General features: G+C 40.1%; 1 protein-coding gene across 1 annotated transcript in view; it reads right to left on the bottom strand.

The window, feature by feature from the left end:
• The window catches only part of KIF26B (kinesin family member 26B), a 491,165-nt gene that overhangs the window by 287,622 nt on the left and 179,822 nt on the right, over positions 1–23,721 (bottom strand). The window contains exon 3 of the mRNA XM_081299332.1: positions 13,274–13,807. Within this exon, the coding sequence (XP_081155458.1) occupies positions 13,274–13,807 (534 nt within the window). The remainder of the gene's footprint in view (positions 1–13,273; positions 13,808–23,721) is intronic.

Raw genomic sequence — 23,721 nt, 5'->3', positions numbered from 1 at the left:
CAAAAGGCCAAGTGGCAACTGAAAAGATGCTCAACATCACTGATCATCAGGAAAATGTAAATCAGAAGCATGAGGAATCACCTTGTACCCATGAGGATGGCTACCATTAGAAGAAGGAGGAGGAGGAAAGAAGGAGAAAACAGAAAATAAGAAGTGTTGGGAGAGGCTTGGTGCCATAGTGCACACCTATTATTGCAGAGACTCAGGAGGCTGAGGTAGAAGGATAGCAGGATTGAGACCAGCCTTAGTAATGTAGTGAGACCCTATCTCAAAATAAAAAGGGCTGGGGATGTAGCTTAGTGGTAGAGTCCCTGTGGGTTCAATTCCCAGACCACAAAAAACATTTTTTTAAAAGAAATATTGGAGAGGATGTGGAGAAATAGGAACCCATAAGAACTTCTGATAGAAATGTAATGGGGTGTAGCTGAGAAAGAAAATAGCATAGCCATTAATTCCTTAACAAATTAAAAATAGAATCACCATATGATCTAATCATTTCACTTCTGGATGTAGATCCTAGGGAACTGAAAATAGGGTCTCACAGAGGTATTTGTATACCTATATTCAGAGCAGCATTATTCACAAGAACCAAGATGGGTTGCCCAAGTGTCCATCAATGGATGAATGGATAAACAAGATATGGTCTGAACATAACATGGATTATTATTTAGCCCTAAAAAGAAAGGAAAACCTGACACATACTAAGACCTGGATGAACCTTGAAGACATTACAGAAGTGAAATAAGCCAGTCACTTACGGAAAAATACTATATGATTCCACTTATGTAATACACACAGACGAGTCAAATTCATAGAGACAAAGTGGAGCGATAGTTTCCAGGGGCTGGAGGTGGAGGAATGGGGAGTTAGTGTTTTATGGCACAGAGTTTCTAGATGGGAAGATGAAGAGTTGTGGGGGCAGGTGGTGGTGACAGGTGTGCAACAATGGGAATGTCCTTAATGTCACTGGACTGCACATTTAAAAATTTAAAACATAAATTGTATGTTTTACCACAATTTTTATTTTTATTTATTTATTTTTTTAAAGAGAGAGTGAGAGAGGAGGGAGAGGGAGAGAGAGAGAGAGAGAGAGAGAGAGAGAGAGAATTTTTAATATTTATTTTTTAGTTCTCGGCGGACACAACATCTTTGTTGGTATGTGGTGCTGAGGATCGAACCCGGGCCGCACGCATGCCAGGCGAGCGCGCTACCGCTTGAGCCACATCCCCAGCCCCTTACCACAATTTTTAAAATCACAACAAATATTACTCAGCTAATAAGTGAGCCAGAATTCACACGCAGATCTGTGTGCTCTTTCCACTCTGCCAAAACCAAGCTCCGTTTTCACAGAAGGCTCGTTCTAGCAACAGCGACTTTTCTAAAAGGTATATGTTGGGACAACAAATTTCAACTGTTACACCACTCTGTGAAATAAGACCCACAATATTTGTGAGGAAATCACTTTGTTCCATTTTATTACTCTTAACAAACTAAAATAATTTATCATAAGATTCTGCCTATGAGGCCTAGGTGAAGTCCACCTCTGAGGAGACTTCAATTTTCCCAAAACTCCAAATTCTGTAATAACGTTAAAAATATTTACAGTTTATAAACAAAGATAAAAATTAATAAGAAAGCAAGTCTGTCTCACTAGATGGCAGCATTGCTTACACAGCCTCTTTTCCATTTGGGGGCTCATCTTCATCTAAAGCTTTATCCCCACCAGCCTCCTGGCCTCCCAATGAGGAGATGGAACCTAGAGCATTTACTTCTGTGTCAGAGCAAACCGAACTTGGAAATCCCAGTCCCACAGAAGCACCCGCAAAGAAATCACGTGAGTATCGAGGCAGCGGTGGCCCTCCCCAGGAGGGCTGCACATTTGACCAACCGGAGGAGCTGCCTCCTTCCCTCAGGAGAGCGGTGGAGGCAGGAGCTTGGACACAGGACACCTGTGTCTGAATCCTATCTGTCACATCCTAGCTGCATGACCTTGGGCAGGTCACTTGACATGTCTGAGTCTGGGTTTTGTCATTTGTAATTCACAAGGGCATGTCTTGGTTCTTGAGATCTGTTTGCTTTAACCAAAAGGGAGTATGTGAACAGGTGAATGGGTCTGATCTCATTGATAAGGCTCCTCATAGCCTAAGCGACAGTGGAAACCACTAAGGTGATAGAAGCTGTCAGGTTGGCACTGATTAGTCACGTAATTAGAAAACTCCTGGTCACCACCTTAAATATAGACCTGGCTGCTGCTCTATTTGCTTTTCCTGTGACACCTTTCCTCTCCCCAGGGAACCCCTCCTTTCCAGGCTCTCAGATAAGCTACTACAGGGACACATTAACTCTTTGAGGCCACTGATGGAGCAGTAAGGCACTGAATAGCCTCCAGAGTCCCTGAATTGGTGACTAATATATTTCCTAAATGCCCAAATTACTCCCTGGGAGTGACTTAGGCATATGAAATACATGACTCATTAACTAATCCTCACAAATACCTCTGTAAGATAGAGGCATGCTAATTTGTCACACTAAAGACTGTTAGCACAGTAAAATCTCAATTCAAAATTAATTAATTGGATGTATGTCTAGGGTGGGGTAGATAAGGAGGAGACTTCAATTTTTCCAACTTAATGAAAACTCCAAATTCTGTCATAATGTTAAAAATATTTATAGTTTGTAAATAAAGATAAAAATTAATAAGAAAGAAAATATATTAAAATTATATTTTATCATAAAAGTATAAACAAGAAAATTATAATTTACCATAAATGTAAAAACAAGGAAAGCAAAAGACCTGAGTATTTTGTTCTTTCAATCAAGAAGCGCAGACTAGGCCTGAATTTCTTGATATTTCAAATTAATTCCAAAATAATAAAGTGTTACTCTTTTGGATTATTTTAAATGTGCCCTCTCCATGCTGTATGATTTGAAGTGATTCATGCCTATAAACTGCTTCTTCTCCCTTAAAAAAAGGTCCCCAAATATGGGCTAAAATTGGTCAATGAGCTTTCAACATTTTATCAGTTTATTCATTAATGGTGGAAAGAGATAATTTTAAAATTTGACATTCCCTTGTAGGATGTGATGTATATATGGAAAGTTGGTTCCTGGTAATGTGAAAAGGAGTGGCTGGTGTTCTCTGAGTTCCTGGATAATACTTATTACATGTGCTTGATATTTCATTTTATGTTTTGGATATTGTTTCTTCATCTACCATTGGTTCTTCTATTGGAGAAGGGCCCCAATTCCATTCAACTTGACTCATATGAACTTGACTAAAGGAAGATGGCACCCCAGTTTCAATGGACTTAACTGAGGGGTCACCAGGTGTCAGACATAGGACTAAGTATTAAACATATATTATGTCCTATCATCTGTATAATGACTCTTATAACTTTGCAGAGGAGAAAATACAGACACTAACAGATAGGAAGGCTGCTAGAGGTCACACAGTAAGCAAGGATCCTGTTTTTCATTTCTGGTAAACAGTAGCAATTTTCCTTATTAAAACGGAAAAAAAGCAATGGCTGGTATCTATCCCCTCTCCTTGGCCTGCTCACTATGGACAGTAGATAAACCCTAGTTCTTTTGTTTAACTCCTTAAGGAAATGAGCATTTTGACTGAGAAATCCAGAACTGGAGAAGACAGCTAAAAGGAGAGAGGATGCAGGAAGCTGTCTAAAACACAAGATAACTGTGAAAATGCATCTACATCTAAACAATCTCTTCAACCAATTTCATCCCCTAGTACACAATCTTCAGCTCTGCCTTCCACTCCAGCCTGGTCTGGGAGAGTCTGCAGCAGACAGCATGAATTAACTTCTTTGCTTGGGAAATGATAGACTCATTTCCACTCCTCTCCCCACCTACCCCACTCACCCACACCAAAGCGGGTAACTAAGAAATACTATTTTAAGAAGCATGACATATTACCTACTACTTCTAGCCTCTTTCTGGAGTCTAGAAATATTTCTAAAGAAAAAAATAATACAGACCATTCTACCAACTTAATCCAAACTATCAGCCTGGGCAAGAGAAATGGCATGAGACTCCTCCAGCACTGGTCAGATCAGACTTCAATTTAAACTCATCTCCCCACAGGCCGTGCTCTAAGAGGGCTGTTTACATTTATATCCATGTTGTGAAGGCACAAATGACTTGAAAGGTATTTTATAAGTTCAGAAGAGAATGCTGTCATTACACACACACACACACACACACACACACACACACAAATCATATCTATATGTTCATCATTCATCCTTGCACTAAATATTTTGTCTGGCTCTCCAGCTACATAAGGGTATATGTGGACACATCAGTTCCCTCCCTTTTTTTGCTTTTCCTTTTTATCTCCACTTGTTCCCTTTAGGCCTCGCCAAAGAATGTGAAAGGGTGGTCTGGGGTTGTGATTCAATGGCAGAGCATTTGCCTCATACATTTGAGGCACTGGGTTTGATCCTCAACTTTATATAAAAATAAATAAACAAAATAAAGATATTGTGCCCACCTATAACTAAAAAAAATAAAAATAAATAAAAAATAAAAAAGATTGTGAAAGGGGATCCAACTCCGAAACACATATGCCTGCTTCTTTCAGGAGTGGCTCAGTGGGGAAGGAGCTAGGTATACCAAACCTCCTCAACCTCCACTCCACTTTTCACCCATCTGTTTATCTATAATGGGTTGAATAGAGTTTTCCCAAAATTCATGTCTACTTAGAACTTCAGAATGACCTTATTTGGAAATAGGGTCTTTGGGATAAAATTAGTTGAGGATTAAGATGAGATCATATGTAGAGTGGGCTGTAAACCCAATGACTTGTGTCCTTATTACAAAAAGAGAAAGCAGAGAGGCATGAGACCACATGGAGACAGAGGTAGAGATTGGAGGAACATGCCACAAGCCAAGGAATGCCTGCAACCACCAGAAGCTGGAAGAAGCAACTAGAACCATCAGAGGGAGCACGACCCTGCTGACAACTTGATTTCGGACTTCTAGCATCCAAACGTAAGACAGAATAAAATTTTGTTGTTTTAAGTCATTTAGGTTGTGATCATTTATTTTAGCATCCCTAGGAAGAAATACACTATCTATCCATCCTCCCCCCCCCCCTCTCTCTTTCCCCTACAGTTTGGATCTAGAATACCCCTTAAAGGCTTGGTCCTCAGTTTCATGGTATTGGAGGTGGTGGAACTTTAAAGAAGTGGGGCCTCATGGGAGAAAGTTGAAACCCTGGGAGCATGACCTTAAAGGGGACTATTGGACCCTGCCCCTTCCTCTTCTCTGCTTTCCTGCCCCCACCACCCAGGTAAGCAGTTTGCTCCACCAAGCACTCCTGGCCATATGTGCTGCCTTGTTATAAGTCCAAAGGCAAAGGGCCAAGTGACCGTGAACTGAAATCTCTGAAACCATGAGCCAAAATAAACCCTTCTCCCCCTTATAAGTTGATTATCTCAGGTATCCTATCACAGTGACAGAAAGCTGGCTGACACACTATCTATCTACATATATTCATTGTTCCTTTCCCTGTACTTATTAGGCCCTTATTATGCCAGTATCAGATAAACTGTTATTTAAAGCTGTGGCTTTTGGCCCTCACAGTTCAAAACAAGGCCTGGGATATTCTCATTTCATTGATCTGAGGTATACCTTGGGAACTGGGTGGTTTTTAAAATTTTTTTTTTTAACCTCCCAACTGATTCTAGTGTGCAGCCAAAATTGAGAACCCCTGCTTTCAAGGGAGGAAATCTTCCCATCATCCTGCTCTGAAATATCCAAAGGCTGTCTTCTGCCTACTAAAAGTAAAAGATGATACCAACCAACACTTGCATTCCGCTCTACAATTTTCAAAATGCTTTCAAATACATTTGATCTTCAAGATACCAAGAGAGGTAAGGATGATTACTGGGACCGTTCTGTGAAACCCCATTCTATGGGGTCAAAAGGGCCTATGGAGAAGACGAGCTTCCTTCTACACATAGTTCAGTTCAGTCTCCGTCCCCTGGGCTTGGAATGATTTCTGCAGTTTCAACACTATGAGAGACTTACATAATGTTAATTACTAGCTACCGATGGAGAGTGGCTGTGGTGTGCTTGTTATTCTGATTCTGTAACAATAGGGAAATCTGAGACAATTGAAAACCAATGGTGCAGTATGAGTAACCTCTCATTCTGTGGAGGCATCCAAATGAAATAATCTGCCTTGCTAATGTACTAGCCGATCCACGGGGCGATGGAGTTTATTGTACGGGATGAAAAGCCCATGTTCTTAGCCATCCTGCAGGTTTCTGTGGCAACTCCTCCATCTGTACACCTCATCTCACTTCGCCTTCCCAAGATTTTCAATTACCACATACTTTCAGGTTGTCTCCTACAACAGCTGAAGCAAATTATCACAAATGTATTCTCCTGAAGTTCTGGAGGTCAGAAGTCTACAGGGAATCTGCAGAGCTGATTCCCTCTAGAGAATCTAGGGGACAATCTGATTCCTTGTCTTTTCCAGCTTCTAGAAATGCCTTTACTCTCTAGTTTGTGGCCCCGTCCTCCATCGTGGAAGCCAACAGCATAGCAGCTCCTCTCCTCTCCCATGCCTGGCTCTGATCCTCCTGCCTCTCTCTTAGGAATACACTGGACCCACCTGTATAGTCCCAGACGTTTCCCATGTCTCAAGATCCTTCATTATATCTGAAAATTCTCTTCTACTACATAAGGTAACACACCCACAGAATGTGATTAGGACATGGATATCTTGGAAGGGGAGCTTTATTCAGCCTATCACACCAAGTAAATGATCAGATTAGAACATTTTTGAGATTTTCTGGGTGTTCCCTTCATACCACAGCCCTGCCCATTTCACAAGCAGTGACTACCTTTTTGGAATTTCACCCTGAACTCTTTTGAGAGATGCTCTGTCCATGACCAAATACACAAACCGATTCCTTTTCCTATGTTCATGGTTTATCAAAAAGAACAACCAAGCCAACACCCCTTTGGCCATCTAAAAACAGGAGTAATCAAAATCTTCAAAATATCTGGTCTTCAAAATCTTTTCAGTGCCATAATTTATCTAATTGGAATATCTTATGCTATTGCTGTAGTTAGGCGACGCAGCAGCAACTGAACCAGGACTGGTTATGTATTTCAGAGGGGAAGTGAGCCCTGGAGAGTTGCAAAGAATATGAATGGAAATCCTCCACCCCTGACATGGTACAAATACCCATCTCTGTGCCTTCTCAAAAAGTGACCAGCCAGGAGGGGCATGTATATGCCTCATCCCTCAGACATTAGCCATACTAGATGTGCTTCCGATTTCCATGGATCCAGCATGAACAAAAAGCCTCTTAGTACAACAGCACCTGGTAGGCTTTACAGGGTCTCATCTTCCACCCTCAGGGGTACTAAGTCCTTCCGATAGTTCTAATCTTTGAAGAGCAAGTTTTGAGCACTGCAGAGGTTCTTTAGCAAACCTAGAGTCAGTTCAAGGTTGGTGTTGCTTTCTCAACCTTCTGTAAATGCTGGTAATGACAGTTGCTTAACAGACAAGCATATCTAAAGATGGAGACAATCCCACAGTGACTTCAGCCAGAGTTCAGTCTAGCATTATGTTTAACATTGACTCCAAAGGATACTTTTTAAAAAAGCAGGATAATGTTTATTGAAGACATTTTCCTTTAACTCAAGGAATGCACACTGATTACCTTCGTTGCATTATAGATTTATTTATTATGTCAATCTAACATTATCTTGAATTTTCATTATCTGGGGTGGTGGTACAGTAGAGGGATAATGAAGAGTGAATCCAGGGCTTTGCACATGCTGAGCATAAGATCTATTACTGAGATTATACCTCCCGTTTGAATTTTCTTGACCAATTGTATTTAATCAAAATTTTTAAACTTCTTCTATGCTTGTAAATGCCCTGTGTTGAGTGTAATATCACAACGCCACCCAGATTCTTTTCATTGCCTCCAATGATTTAATAGTATCATTAAGATACTTCAGGTTGGGCTGGGGTTGTGGCTCAGCGGTAGAGTGCTCGCCTGGCACATGTGAGGCCCTGGGTTCAATCCTCAGCACCACATAAAAATAAATAAAATAAAAGGTATTGTGTCCAACTATAACTAAAAAATAAACATTAAAAAAAAGATACTTCAGGTTAACGATTAGCTTGGAATCAAATAACTGATTGTTTCCATCAAAAATCTTGGGATCTAGATAGGTTTTGTGGTCTGTAATTTTTCCCTTAATCTAGAGCCAGTCATGGGAAATTGGACTTTTCTCTAGTGAGCAGCCACATTTACACATGTTAGCTGCAGTGAAGGATTTGGGCATAAAGTGGTTTCCTATTCCCCATGAGTTTATCATTAGCAAAAGACATCAAACTAGATTAGGAAATTCAGAATCAAAGAAACTTCAAATCTCTCAGCCTCAGGGTTTTCCTCTGATAAATGAGGGGACTGAAATAAGTCATTTACATTGTCATTCCTGCTTTACAGTTCATAAAATATTTCACACTTTTTTTTCTTAATTGTTACTTAAAATCACCTTGTGAGTTTACTTAAAATCACCTGAGATGTTAAGCTACTAACCTGCAATTCATCAGTTAGTGGAGCCAGGGATTTGAACCAGATAGGACTGTCTCCAAACCTCTCATCTTAATGGAAAATCCAGTTACCATCTTACAAAAGTGGATTCTATCACCGACAACCTAAGATTCTGAGTGTTATGTGTACAGTCTTTTCTGTAGCAATTTATTATAATGAGTGTAAATTGGACTAAAGCTACCACCATTCAAAAAGAGGTAATAAATCTATAGATGATTACGAGGAACTAATCTAGACATGTCATGAGGTAAAATGACAGTTGGAGAGCATTTTCTGATTTCTGCATGCATGATTGTGCTAAATGTCTGCAAGTTAATAATAGAAGAAATTCTTTTCTTGGCAGGACCCATCTTATCCTTTCCTATAAAATAAATTTGCTAGGATATTTAATGAGAAATTATCATTGTGGTTTGTTCAATTTTTTTTATGTGATCTCAGTGCCTCAATTACTCTTTTTCTGTGATCTTATAGGTTCTTGTTTTCTGGAGGCACTTTATAAACATGCAAGAAAGAGAGATGGTCTTCCTATGGAAAACTTTGGAGATTATTGCACAGGGGTGTGATAACAGGGGGCTTGAGGGATTTGTGGGACCCTTTTGTTATCCATCTGAAGATTTCACCAGGCTCCCTGTTTCATCCTCACTATACCTAAGTGGCAGAAGGACAAGCCTCTTCTCTCTCACTTCTACAGGCTCAGGTTCCTTGGGTGCAGAACAACACCCTCAGTAGTGACAAAGTCTAGAGGTTTCTCTCCCCCATGAACAGCTCTGGCACTAACCCAGCAGTAATGTGTTCTATGGGGAGGGAAGTGGGAGTATGGATGAGCAGGAAAAATGAGGTCAGCTTTCAGAGCAGTCAACCATCTCTGATGAGCTGACTAGACTGTGAACTGCAGATTATTTACTGCAGGGAGATGTCCACAACGGGAGACACTCAGTCTGGCCAGACCCTGAGTCCCTCCCCCAGGGCATCAGGATGACATGGTCACAACATAGGGGACACTAACTCATAGCCAGGTCCCAAATCTCTTTATCCCAGAGAGATTTCCTCTGGTCCCTCTGAGTATTACCCAGGGGAAATGCAAGTATTGGTCCATACTGGAATGGGAAAGAGATAGTAAAATTTATCTGGGACCATCTCAAGTTGGTAGCTTGTATGAGTCATCTTTATGTCTAGCTTTAAGCCATACTAGCAACCTTTGCCCCACGGGATGGATTCCAATTCCTTCTGCATTCTGTCAGAGGCCATGCATCTCTCTACCTTTGCATTCACCTACCTGCTCCATAATGAGCAGTACAACTGCCTTCTCCTTCGCTATGAGGAACACAGGCCAGGAACCTGGGTTTCTAGGCCAGGGCAGCAGCCCCACCCAACATCCAGCACAGTGCATGGTAATTGACTAGGGTTTAATAAATGCTTGCTCTTATTCAAGACATTCTCTTTCCTTTGAGATAGAGGAAGAAGAGAAATAGAACTATTGCAAAAATAAAAGAAATGCACCAGTAATCCTAATCTTCCTTTTAAGCAATATCTTCAGGATGTCCCCCTTCCTACAAATCTTTACCATACTTTGAATATTTTTAACAAAAGCACCAATTCCAAGTTCTTCCATCCTTGTTCATTAGCACCAGTGTAGCAGCTATGTCTTCTGAGGAGCCCTTGATACATGCTCAAGGGCTGTGGGGTATAGAAGGTGAAATGTGAGTTGTTGTGTAACATGAGCACAACTGAGGGACGTGCTGAAATGTGACCTGGGTGGAAGAATGTTCACCTGAGCATTTCATTTATTCTAGCAAAAACCTGCACTCTCATAATCAATACTTGGTCATGTAAATATAATACATTCAGAGAGGAGGTAATATTATGCTAACAATAAATATCATGCTTTGGTAAATATACATGATGGCAAGAGAAAATGCACCCCATCTATTAGGTGAAAAGCAGTTCATAGAATGGAGCCTATTCATAATTTTACAAATGTGACTACATAAAACATTGGGAAGAAATGTACCCAATTAAAACACCTGGATGACACTGAGTTTTAAAGTCTTTCTAAACACTTCATATAGTTTAAATTTTGACAAAAAATGTGTTACATGTATAATTTTAAAATATACTATTTAGAATATTTTAAATAAAAAAATTCCACACCATTCCACAATAAAAAAGGAAGTCATATTCTGTTCCTGCCTACTGTAGTTGGGATCTTGAATGTCCCCCAAAAGCCCATGTGTTGAAGCTTTGGTCCCCAGGGTGGCACTCTTTGGAGATGGTGTTGCCTAATGAGAGGTCTTTAGGTTCCTAGGGGTGTGTCCTTGAGGAAGATTGCTGAACTCTGGCCCCTTCCTCACTCTCTTCTGTTTCCTAACAATGAGGTGAGCAGTTTTGCTCTACCACATGCATCCATCATGATGTGCTGCCTCACCACAGGCTCAAGAGCAACAGGGCCAACCAATCATGCACTGAAATCCCCAAAACTGTGAACCAAAACAAATCTTTTCTCTTTGAAGTTGATCATCTCAAGAATCCGTTTTAGTGATGGAAATCTGGTTAACACATTCCCCCAGTTATTTTCAAAATTACATCCTAAAGCCTCCTCCAGATACCATTGCTTCTTTATTATATTTATATAAATTATCCAGAAAATTCCATCCAAAATCAAGTGACAGTTCCAACCCTAAAAGTCAAAAGAGGAGTTTTTGTTTGTTTGTTTGTTTGTTTATTTTGGTGTGAAATGATTCCTATCTGGAAAAGAGATATCTCAGGGGTAAGCTAGAAAATCTGGAAGCAGATGGGGTGGAGAAACCCCCTGTGAGGCAAGGACTGGTGCTGGTTTCACAGGTCATTCAGTTTCTCTTAGCATCTTAACCCCCATCTGTGAAAAGAAGATCTAACATCTTCTCTGTCTACATCATAGGCCTGCTCTAGGGCTAAATAAAATGATGTGTGTATTCTATTTTTGAAACTACAAGGTACCAAGTAAATAAAAAAAGTTTGGCAATCCAAGAATGCGGACTTCTTAGAAAAATAATCAGTGCTTCACATTTTCTTTCAAGATATCAAAAAACACAATCTAAACCCCTCTCAAATACTCTTGAAATTACCATGAATTTTATCAGCCACATCTGATTCATTTTGTTTCCATGTACCTTGGCCCACTATAACAAAACTGTGTTATATATACACTCAACTTGTTTATTTCTCTCTTGGGCACCTGGGCAGATTGACTTTCACAGCTTCCTCTGCAGGAAAGCGGCCAGGATACTGGATTCTTGCCATTGGAATATGGATGGAAGCAAGATATAGCCCTACCAAGGCCAGGCTGGGCCCCCCAAATCCCCGGGAGATCCTCCACATTTTCTTTCCTTGTTTCCAGATCTTACTGAAGATCTGGACTTTGAGGCTCCCAGAAGGTAGTGACATATTTGACAGAAGAAAACTGAGTCCCTGTATCAGTGGCAGGCCACTCACCCAACACCCAAGATGATGGGGACAGTGAGAAATTACCTGAGATTTGTAGGATCACCTATGATGCCAGTTGCCTCCCCTGACTATTCTATCCCATGATCATGGCCACCTCTCCATACCAGAAACTGTCACCTCTCTGCTGCTCCCCACACAGTGGTTAGAGTGAACACAGAGCACATGAATTTAACCCAACTTTCACCCCAGAGAAAACCCACCCCACCCCCCCAAAATCAGCACAATCTTTTAAAATTCTCTGGCAGATTTAAAATCTGTTCTCGTAATCTTTTAGGGAAATGAGGAGGTTTGTGATAATATAACTAACAGAAAAGAAGGGGGAAAACACCTTTGATAAATTTAAAAAAACTTACGATGAGTGACAGATAGAAAAGGGTTACAGTTTGCCTTGTGTTCAATCCTCAGCATCACATACAAAAATAAACAAGTAAAATAAAGGTGTTGTATCCAACTACAACTAAAATATAAATATTAAAAGTAGAGAGATTAGGAAGGGACTCTACACCTCATTTAGAAGGTGTAGATAATGGAAGTAGAGTCCTTCATATAATTAATTCTTAATGATGTCCAGCTCTTTCCACAGGTCGCTTTAAAATCTTGATTTTAGGGACCTACCATATTCTTTTGACTCAAAAATCTCACCCACTTGTCTTAATTTCTAAAATCTTTGTTAATAGCACAATGACAATCTCTTACCATATGCCAGATATTGAACCATATGTCTTACATATGCAACCTTATTTAATTCTTACTACTGTTCTATTCACTCATGAGAGATCTGAGCCTGAATTAGGACAAACCCTTTATGCAAGGTCATACTGCTAGTAAGTGGGCACCAGGACTTGGACTCCAGTCCAAATATCTCTAGGTCCTATACTCTGAGTCACTGTTCCTTATAGTAAACCTGATTACTAGGAAGCCCTTAGCACTACGTGGACCAATAAGATCTCTTAGAAAGGAGACACTGATTGAGCAGAGAGAGGGTAAGAGTAGAAGGTTTGGAGGATACACTCTCAACACAGGCAGGCCTGGTTGGATCAGAACACTGTGGGGGGTCACATGAAAGCATCAGGCTCTGAGCAGTGGAGCTCCCAAAAGCAGAAGGGTAGATAAAGGAAGAGCTGCCCAATTCTCTACCTTAACTCTATCCAACCCTGCTTGTCCTTGCTCATAGAGAAACTTACCTGGTAAGGGTACAGGGTGACTCCATTGGTTCTTGAAAGGGACCAGGTGCCATCCAGGTATTGATGAGCCTGAATGGCCACCGAGTTAAGGATGTTCCCATTGCTGGGACTTGTGGCCATCTGGAGGCTGACCTTGGCCTGATGGGTGGGGGATCCACTCTTCTTTTCTGCCCCATTGCTGACCCCAAGGCTATTGGGCTTGCTGCTGTGCTTGTTGACAAGGCCTGTATAGTTGGAGGTGGCATACGGGGCAGGCACAAAGGCCCAATCCCTGGGCTGCTGGAGCCCACCCCCATGCCGTGACCCCACCAGGGTGGAGGCATTGGAGAGCGGTGGTGGTGATCCAGGTGAGGCATCATAGTGCTCACTGCCAGCTGCCTGCTCCAAAGTCAGCACCATCTGGATGGCTTCCTGCTTCAGCTGGTTCAGGTGTGTGGCACAAATGTCACAGCGGTTGTCTCGGTCATTCCATGCCTTCCGGATGGTATTAGGGACCTGGAGCTTGTCATGAATCACAGCTGAGAAAGCAGGATCCTGGAGAACACATGAACAGAGAAAAAGGAGAGTCTGTAACTCAAAGCTGATGAGCTCAATTCAGATGTCTGGTTGATGAGTCAAAGTCTAGTTGTACCCAAAGAATTTGATTGGCATCTATCCACCAGATGGGCAGAAGAGTCTACAGTTGACAAATACATTACACAAATGTAAGAATTTTGTAGTGAAAACTTCAAAGGCATTACAAAACAAAATATGTTTTAAACATAATTTTTAAGTATTCTTACAGGCCAGTCAATAGGAACATTTCAGATTCACCTTATGTCCACTAAAGAATAATAGCCAACCTGGACCCTCCTTAGGTGTTCAACAGAAGACATTATTGTCTGTCTAGATAGGATGGTGGAGGAGGGTGAATGTAGACATTCTGGACACTTGCATTGTGGATCCATGGCTCCTATTATCCCTAGAAAGTTGGTAGTGGATGAAAGTGCTACTTGGGACCACAAACAGAGATTCTGTTAGAAAATCTTGATTTCAACAGCACCATATGCTAAATGTCATTGGAAGGAAACCAGACCAAAGCAGATTCTTAACCAGAGGTCAGTTGCCCCAGTAGCACAGCAAACCTCTGAAGATTAGTATTTCTCATTCACCCTCTGTCTGTATCCATGTATATGATTTCCTGACCCATTACAATAGTCCAAGATTCTTTCCCCACAAAATTCATCTAAAACCACTCTTCAAAAATCTTAGAACTGCACAGTAGTGCACACTTTAGTCCTAGGCTGAGGCAGAAGGATCACTTGAGCCCAGAAGTTTGAGACCAACCTGAACGATATAACAAGACTAATATGAAAATAAAAAATCTTTAGTTCAGAGGCCACACTTAATACATACCTAAAAGAAATCAGAAAATGGATTTAATGAGGATTATGTCTCTAGTTTACTTTGCTTTAACCTTTACAGGAAAGCAGAAACACACCAAAAACAACATTAGGAATGTTAATTGGGCATTGGAATAGTTCTGCTACTTGTGACCTTGGAGTTCGGTGTGACCTTGAACAAATTACTTAATCTCACTGATACTCTAATCTATGTCACAGCCTATCCTTGTTGGCAATGTCCTACCAGCTCAATGACTCCAATAGGAGTCATATAGAATCCAATAGAGAATAGTACCTGCCTGTGTGGACAAAGTCATTATGGTATGTTTTAGGTTGAATAGGCTGCTTGAACTTTTGAGATTCAACAGTTGTTAGAAATAATTGATGAGGCTCATCTCAAGTGTTATTTTCCTTTAGGACATTAGAAGAAAATCTGCTCCTCTGAAATTTGCTGTTAATTTTTATGGAGCAGAAAATTCATCAGGGATGAATCGAGTGTATTGAGCTATGGGTGAGAGGGGTGGTGTGGGGCATCCAAAGTGGACAGGAAGATCATTGGTGGGAGGGTCCTTCTTAATTACAATCCATCTTGATTATGAGTTCCTGCATTTTGTTTTCCTTGTTTAACTACCTTGAACAGCTCCCCAGCATGCACTGATTAATTGATTAATAAATCAAGAGGCCTCTTTACACAGCCACAGCAAGGAGTGGCTCAGGAGGTAGAAACTCAAGATAGTCATATAAAATGATGGGAAACAATGGGAGGTCAAGGTTGATCAAGTCTCAGTTGACAAAGAGATGCGAACCATATGAGGCTTGTCTGGTGACATCCTTCTCAATGACAGCTGCTTTGTCCAGACAGTCTCTAAGCCCAACTTAGTGCATGGGGGATCTAAAAGAGCTTCTAAGGAATCATTCTAGAACAAACTGTCACCTCAACTCCAAAAGAATTAAAAGTTTGGATTATACCCATACTTTCATCATCACTAATCCAAGATTTTTTTTACTTCAAGAGCCAAAGAGACATATCCATTAATACACTCATAGTTTTTGCACAGAGATATAAGGTTTTATAGGAAATATTCATTTATTCAAAAAGAATTTATTTGGGTTTCCATATGTGCCAAGATATATTTTCTTGCTTTTTCACATAACATTATATGATGAGAATTTTCGTTATCAATAAATGCTATTTGAAAATGTTATTTTTAATGACCATATGGCATTTTATCTTTTGGTTGTTGCATAGTTCACTTATGTCTTCCCACATTCTACTGTATAATTTAAGATAATATGATGGGTCTGGGGTTGTGGTTCAGCGGCAGAGCACTCGCCTAGCACCTGTGAGGCCCTGGGTTCAATCCTCAGCACCACATAAAAATAAATAATTAAATAAAGGTATTGTGTCCAACTACAACTAAAAAATAAATATTAAAAAAAAGATAATGAGAATCAAAACCACCCTAAGATACCATCTCACTCCAGTAAGATTGGCAGCCACTATGAAGTCAAACAACAACAAGTGCTGGCGAGGATGTGGGGAAAAGGGTACACTTGTACACTGCTGGTGGGACTGCAAATTGGTGCAGCCAATTTGGAAAGCAGTATGGAGATTTCTTGGAAAGCTGGGAATGGAACCACCATTTGACCCTGCTATTGCCCTTCTTGGACTATTCCCTGAAGACCTTAAAAGAGTATGCTACAGGGATACTGCCACATCGATGTTCATAGCAGCACAATTCACAATAGCTAGACTGTGGAACCAACCCAGATGCCCTTCAATAGATGAATGGATAAAAAAAATGTGGCATCTATACACAATGGAGTACTACGCAGCAATAAAAAATGACAAAATCATAGAATTTGCAGGGAAATGGATGGCACTAGAGCAGATTATGCTTAGTGAAGCTAGCCAATCCCTAAAAAACAAATACCAAATGTCTTCTTTGATATAATGAGAGCAACTATGAACAGTGTAGGGAGGAAGAGCAGGAAGAAAAGATTAACTTTAAACAGAGACATGAGATGGGAGGGAAAGAGAGAGAAAAGGGAAATTGCATGGAAATGAAGGGAGACCCTCATTGCTATACAAAATTACACATAAGAGGTTGTGAGGGGAATGGGAAAATAAACAAGGAGAGAAATGAATTACAGTAGATGGGGTAGAGAGAGAAGATGGGAGGGGAGGGGAGGGGGGATAGTAGCAGAATACAACAGTCACTAATATGGCAGTATGTAAAAATGTGGATGTGTAACCGACGTGATTCTGCAATCTGCATTTGGGGTAAAATTGGGAGTTCATAACCCACTTCAATCTAATGTATGAAATATGATATGTCAAGAGCTTTGTAATGTTGTGAACAACCAATAAAAAAATTAAATTTAAATTTAAAAAAAAAAGATAATGAGAAACAGGAGAATGGTATTTAAATGCAATCCATAACTGATGATATACACTTTCAAGTCACCAAACTATTTGGTTTCAAGAAGCTTCAAATTAATTTCTTATTTAGAATATTTTTGTTAACCCAATCATATGAAAGAAATGCTACAGTAAAACGAAGCTATAAGTCATATCCACACATCACAGTTTATTTCAGATGTTAAATGCTTAACCTTAGATTCTGGATTTCATTTTAACATGGAGACACATCCACTCTACAGAAACTGCAAAAGCCATCCTTAGTTCTGAGAATTCCTTTTCTCTTCTCTTCTTGTTTTTTACTACTTTCCCTTGCAGCAGGTCTATCTTTATTGAACCTATTACTATTTGTAGCTCAACTTGCAACATTGAACAAATAGGTATATTGGCTTCAACTTGCCAGATACCTCACCAGACTGGGAATCTGAGAATACATAGAAGCAATTCCTGTCCTCTGTGAGTTTACCATCAGATGAACCAAGAAGGCTTCCTGGACTACCCCCAATGCCACATCCCTTGCTGTCACCTCTAATCCAGTCTATAGCAACTCCCATTACCAATCCAAAGACACATCATGGAGCTCAATGTTCCCCTTTGGTTCACAAGATGTTAACAAGAACTCCAGTTCCCCAGGGCTCTCCTCCACTCACACATGTGCTAACCAAAGCCAGCCCTGTGAAAGTCAACAAAACCATCCATGAGTACTCCAGTTGAGCCTATTATCAATATGGTGGCCACAGACAGACAAGAAGAAGTCCAGTGTGGTCTCTCATTGTGGAGGAAAGCTGAGATTGATTATTTAATGAGTTTATAATTGCTGGTTGATGTCAAAAGAGGTGATCCCTAAGCTAAGCAACCCTCCATCTGAAACCCTGTTAGTTCCTATCATCAAAAGTCTTCATTAAGTCAAGAGAGACATTTTATGAAAACTAAAATGCCTTTCAAGTGCTTGTCCACACATTATAAATATTTTAGTGCAACTCAAAACTTCAAAGAGGAGTGGTCAACAGACAAAGCTTTCTGTAAGTGCTGAAATAAACAGGAGACTGCTTCAAGGAAAAGCAGTAAAATACAAGGAAAAATGAGAAAGCAAAAGCATTGAGAGTCATGGATGATACATAGGAACAGTGCTTTCCTGATATGAACCCAAAAAGGACGACAGTGGCCCAGGAGATGAGCTAAGGAAGCATCCCTGGTTAGCTGACCCCCCAAAAAAACCTGCACCAAGAGAAGTAATGGACTAAGCATCCAGTTTGGCAGGCTACCTTGCTAATGGGCCTCAAAGACATTTATACTGTCTAGTTCTGGTCCATTTTATGACGTTAGGAAACAGATGGAGCCTTGATGAACCACCCACAAACTGAACCCCTATTTTTAAGGCCCATATGAAAATTGGTTCTTGGCACTTGGGAAACATTTTCATCCTAACTTTTTAAGTTTAGGGGGTCTGCATTCAAAATACTCTCATCTTTCAGGAAAATGTACAAAATCATTTTTGCCCCATCTCTCATGAGAGGAATTTTAAAAGACATTCAGGAAACTGATAAAATTCTTCAGAAGGAAGGTTAGGGATAAATGAAGTTAATGTTCAGACACCTAAATATGTCCAATTCATGAGAGCAAGGAAAATTCCATAAGATGTTTTTCTGATCCCACTATCTCCTATACAGAGTATTTCAGGAAAATGGGGTCTCCTGTCACATCTCTCATAGTCTAGTGACTCATTTTTAAAATTTACTCCCATCTTCTGGTAGACTTCATTTCCCCACCAATTATATCCAAGCCCGTGGCTTCAATAGCCACCCATATCCAGGTGACTTGAAATTCTCCCTCTATCCCTGCCTGATCTACAAACCATGAGCCAAAATAAACCTTTTCTCATTACTAGTTGATATTATCTCAGGTATTTGTTATCAGTGACAGAAAGTTGACTGACACAGCCACTTATTATACAATTATCATGAAATGAACTCTTTTGAAATGTTAGACTAAAACCGTTTTCCAACCATAACTGTTATACCTGCCTAAAAAGCCTCATGTGGTTTCCTCCTTTCCCTGATTCTTCCTTCAACTATTAGAATAGATTCTCTAGCCTCCCTTAATCTATTAATCTTTTTCCTGGATTCCCAAGAAAGTAACATTTCAATACAAAGGAATTTTTTTTTAAATTTTTTAGCCATCAGTACAGCTCATCAGAAACAAGACAACAGAAAGGAAAATTCCAGACCAGTACTACACTCTGGGTTCTGCAAGTTTGACTCCCCAGCAAGCAGGTATGGTGCTTATTTTCCAGGATTTGGCAATCAGCTTTCAATGCATGAGGAGGGACGGGTTAAGAGGGCTATGGCATCTGTGGAACTCAATAAGACAACCAGAACTACTGCCCAGACGAACAAAGCTGTTTGCCAATTCTTGTTGCTTTCTGTTCCATTTCATCCTCTGACAGACAGGTTGCTTAGCAATAAATGCTAATGCCATTACCGAGCTACTATTGAGGACGGGGTTGATTTTCCGCATTATTTTAGCCAAAAGAGTACTTTGAATGTGTTCTTCCAAAGCCTCTGGGTCTGTGGTGAAGGCAACAGCTGGAGTCAGCATCCAGTGTGTGTTGTACAAATTCCTGTTGATGTTTGCTTCTAGTTTATTATTCTAGAGGCCTCTCGTGACAAGCTCAACAAGATTTAAGCTGTTCTTCAAAGGCCCATTTCTTTTTACTTTGTTCCTTAAACTTTTTTTCCTCCATAAATGCTGTCCCAGGAGGCTGGGAATGGAAGATAGTGCCCTGAGAATACAATGTTTTGTTTCCCACAGCTGGAGGCTTCCCAAAAGATCAATGGAATTTATCTTCACACTCCTTAGAATCCTTCCACAGCCCTGGTTTGCATCCCCGCCCCCTGCCCGCCCTTGTCACATTCCCCATGAGTGTCCTTTCTTCCTCAAGAACCTCAATGCAATTCATAGCAGTTCTGTCCCCCAAGGCAGGTGTTGGTATTAATAACCACCTCTTTTGAAAGGAAACTGCAAAGTTGAAAGTTTGCAAATCAATAGGAAGCAAACCTTCTTTGGTGGATCTGAACCAAGAACACCATTATTCTCATTCCTAGTTAAACATTCAAATATTTGGACTCAAATGTCTCTAAAAAAGGGATATTTGCCTCCCTCAGTAATTTTAGAAGAGAGATTGAGACAAGTGGCCAGATCCTAATTAACCATTGTCAGAGAGGACATTTTAAGGATCTAAAAATCCAAGGATACTCCCCAAATGACAGCCAGTGGATGTTACTTCTTCTTGAGAGAGATTCTGTTTTCTGGTACTTATTAGCTCCCTGACTTTTCCATCTCACTTTCCACTTGTGCTTAATGGGATGAGGAGACGCAAAGGGTCGCAATCACCCAGGATCTTTCTCACCCACTTATCATGCTAATTCTACCCGGTAGGAATTAACCGTGGGCTAAACATTCCTAAACATTTGTATCCTTTATTCCTGTTGTTCCTGGAATTCCTAGACCACAAACAAGACATAAGACTGCCTCAGAGAGCAGCCAGGGAACAAATTAGACCATTTGCAAAGTAATGACACACTATTGTTCTTTGTGGGAAAGTTACCACCCTCAAGCAGTCTGCATTCTCACTAAACACAATGTGTGAGCTGAAGGTGAGGATGCTAGCCTGGATCAAGCTCCAAAGTTAGGCAGTTGTCATAGAAAGCTGTGGTCCACACGCCTACTTCATTAACGTAAAACTTAAATAGAAACTTCCTTCCAGCCTGCCTGCAACATCTGAACCCAAAGCTTGTATTCATTGTTACCAGCCTATTCTGAGGCACTTCACCCAGTAATGACGATCACACATTAGTGTGCACACAGACATGGATCCTAGCGTGTGCGGAGAAAATAATGTAAAGGCATAAATAAAGGTATGCTGGGTAATGAGCTCAGAAAGACAAAAGAGAAAAAAGAATACTCACACCAAAGGGAGAAATGTTAAATGTCAGACCAAAGTTGTTCTACATAAGGAACTAAATTAACCTGAGATGTAGCGACTGTGCCCAACCTAAGCGATTCTGCTCTGGATTACTGCAGAGAGACGTGGTCCTATTAAAAATGGCATGTGCAGCTTGAATTTGAATGATTGTATCCGCATGAGAGACAGCTGGGCTCACCAAAGGCAGGTTGGAGCACAATTAACAGGGCTGCTTACTGCAACATTGGAAAACGTGTTACAGATGATAAAACCTTCCTGCACCAGGCAGACAGACAAGCACTCTCGCACTTCTGTCTCTGGTCATGTGATACCAGGTGCCACCTCCGGACTCTGCCACCAAGAAGACCATCGCCAAGGTTAAGCCAATGCTAAGCACCATGGCCCTGAACCTCCCAAATTGCCCATAAAAACAGGTGTGAGTAATACAAATAGCGAAATAAACTAAAACAAAGCAATTCTGTCAAAACAAGAGGTGACCACGCTAAGTACAGAAGATGAAAACTCATGGACTTGGGTAGAGAAACCAGCTCTGTCCTGCCCGCTGTGGACATGGGGACACTAGAACAGTTTCTCTGAGTTTCAGTTTTTTCCACCGATAAATGAAAAATATTACCTAAATCATAGAGCTGTTGTAAGAATTAGAAATAATTCACAAGTGTAGCAAAATTTTAAATAAAACAATATATAATTAAGTGAAGCCAGATTTAAAATTAGGCAGTCAGTGTAGGTAGGTAAATCGGGTCTAACATCGAGTGAAAATCTAAAATGGAGGCCATGTTGAGAATGAATTCCCAGAAAAGTTGAGCAACTCTCCTGGAATGTTAATGAAGTCCAGGAAAAAGATCAAGGCCAAAGTCCATCCCAAAGAAGTGTTAATGAACAGCAAACTTGAAGATGCTAACTCTGAAGTGCCCAGATTACTTCTTTGGCCACCTGTGTCCCATCCCTTTGGGCCTTCCCACCTGCATTCCATCACCAAAAACTATAGAATGGAGACACAACCGCACTTCCACGATTCCATCTCTTGGGTCCCCTTCTTCCTCCGGGGGGGGAGAAGTCTTTTCTGCTGTCCTTTAATAAACTTCTAATTTTCCACTCTGACCTGGCCTCGGTGTGCTTCTCTGGTGTTATTCTTCAACATTGGGGAAGCAAGGACTTGTCACCGGTCAACAGCGGTAACATAAGGACAGTTCATGAATTAGTGAACTTATTCAAAAGAATAAGTGAGATTGTTCTCATCACAACTACATATTTAAAAAAAAATCGAGGTCTCACCTTTTCCAGTTAAAGAAAAGATGGTGTGGGTAGTATCTGTTGATTCTTTTGAAAACTTTTGGTTAAGAAGATGGGAGATTCAAGGGCCAGTTCAATCACTTAGTAATTGTGTGACCAGGAGATATTTTTTTTTAATGTTATGAATTTTACTAATTTTTTTCAAAGAACAACTTTTGGTTACAATGATTTTTTTTCTCTATTGTTTTCCTCCTTTCAATTCCATTAATTTCTACTTCATTTGGACTTAATTTCTACTTGATTTAGACTTAATTTGTTCTTTCTCTACTGTGAGACAAAACAAGTTATTTTTAGATCTTTTTTATTTTATTTTTTAATTTGTTCTAACTAGTTATACATGACAGTAGAATGCATTTTGATACATTGTACATAAATGAAGCACAATTTCTCCTTCCTCTGGCTGAACATGAAATAATTTAAGAGTCATTCATTTTCATGGAATTTGAGAATATGCTTCTCACTGGAAGGACTAACTAAAAAGTCTTCTTTAGTTCCCCTTTAAAAGTAATATTGCAAAGGGGCTTTGCTAGATGTTCAGTTAGAATCATAGAGCCACCAAATGGCCATTGTCTCCTGAGAGCTACCAATACCCACCCAGGAGATGTAGAAAGAGAAATGATTTCACATTAGCATAACTATCTCCAATCCTGAAAATCTATCCCTTGACCCTGGAGAAACAGGATCCATTCAGAAATAGAGTAAGAGCTTAGGAAGCAAGAATGGACTCCTAATACATACTTAAAAGGTTTCCCTTAACATTAAAGTTCATGTTCAAAATGACAGAAAAATAAAGTGATAAATCTTACAATTATAAGCACTGATGGAGATTCTAGTATGACACACTAAAATTTTACCTTTCAATTATTAAAGTCTATCTAGACTAGTTATATTTTTTTTATGTGCAGGCTTTAAGGTACCATCAGGTGGTAAATGGAATTATTTTCACTCTGAAAGCAGTTGGATCTTATATGGCATGGATTCTATTAAGTATCCTAATTATGAAATTGCCTAATGTTTCTTTTTCCTTTCATTGATTTTATATGCATGAAATATAGCGTGAATGAAATTTGTTTTGTTTTATTGGAGTTTCTACAAAAAATAAAACAAAATACCTAAGATTTGGTGGTGCTGCTTTTGTTTTTAGAAGATGAACTTTTAACAGATAAACCCTATTTTGACCATGTCCTACAACAAATTTAAATACTTCCATGATTCCCCTGTGACCTAATATTTGTGACCCAGTGTTTGGGTCCCACATAATTTTCCTCAAGCCATCTTGCCAAATATCTGCCACAGGTCCTCACAGGACCCTCCTGTAAAGCATCATGGGCTTGCCTCTGTCCCATAGAAGCCCCTACGTTTCCCT

This window comes from Spermophilus citellus (assembly GCF_964194105.1).
Source record: "Spermophilus citellus genome assembly, chromosome: 6".
NCBI classification, from domain to species: domain Eukaryota; kingdom Metazoa; phylum Chordata; class Mammalia; order Rodentia; family Sciuridae; genus Spermophilus; species Spermophilus citellus.
This window is presented reverse-complemented; position numbering and strand designations above follow the sequence as displayed.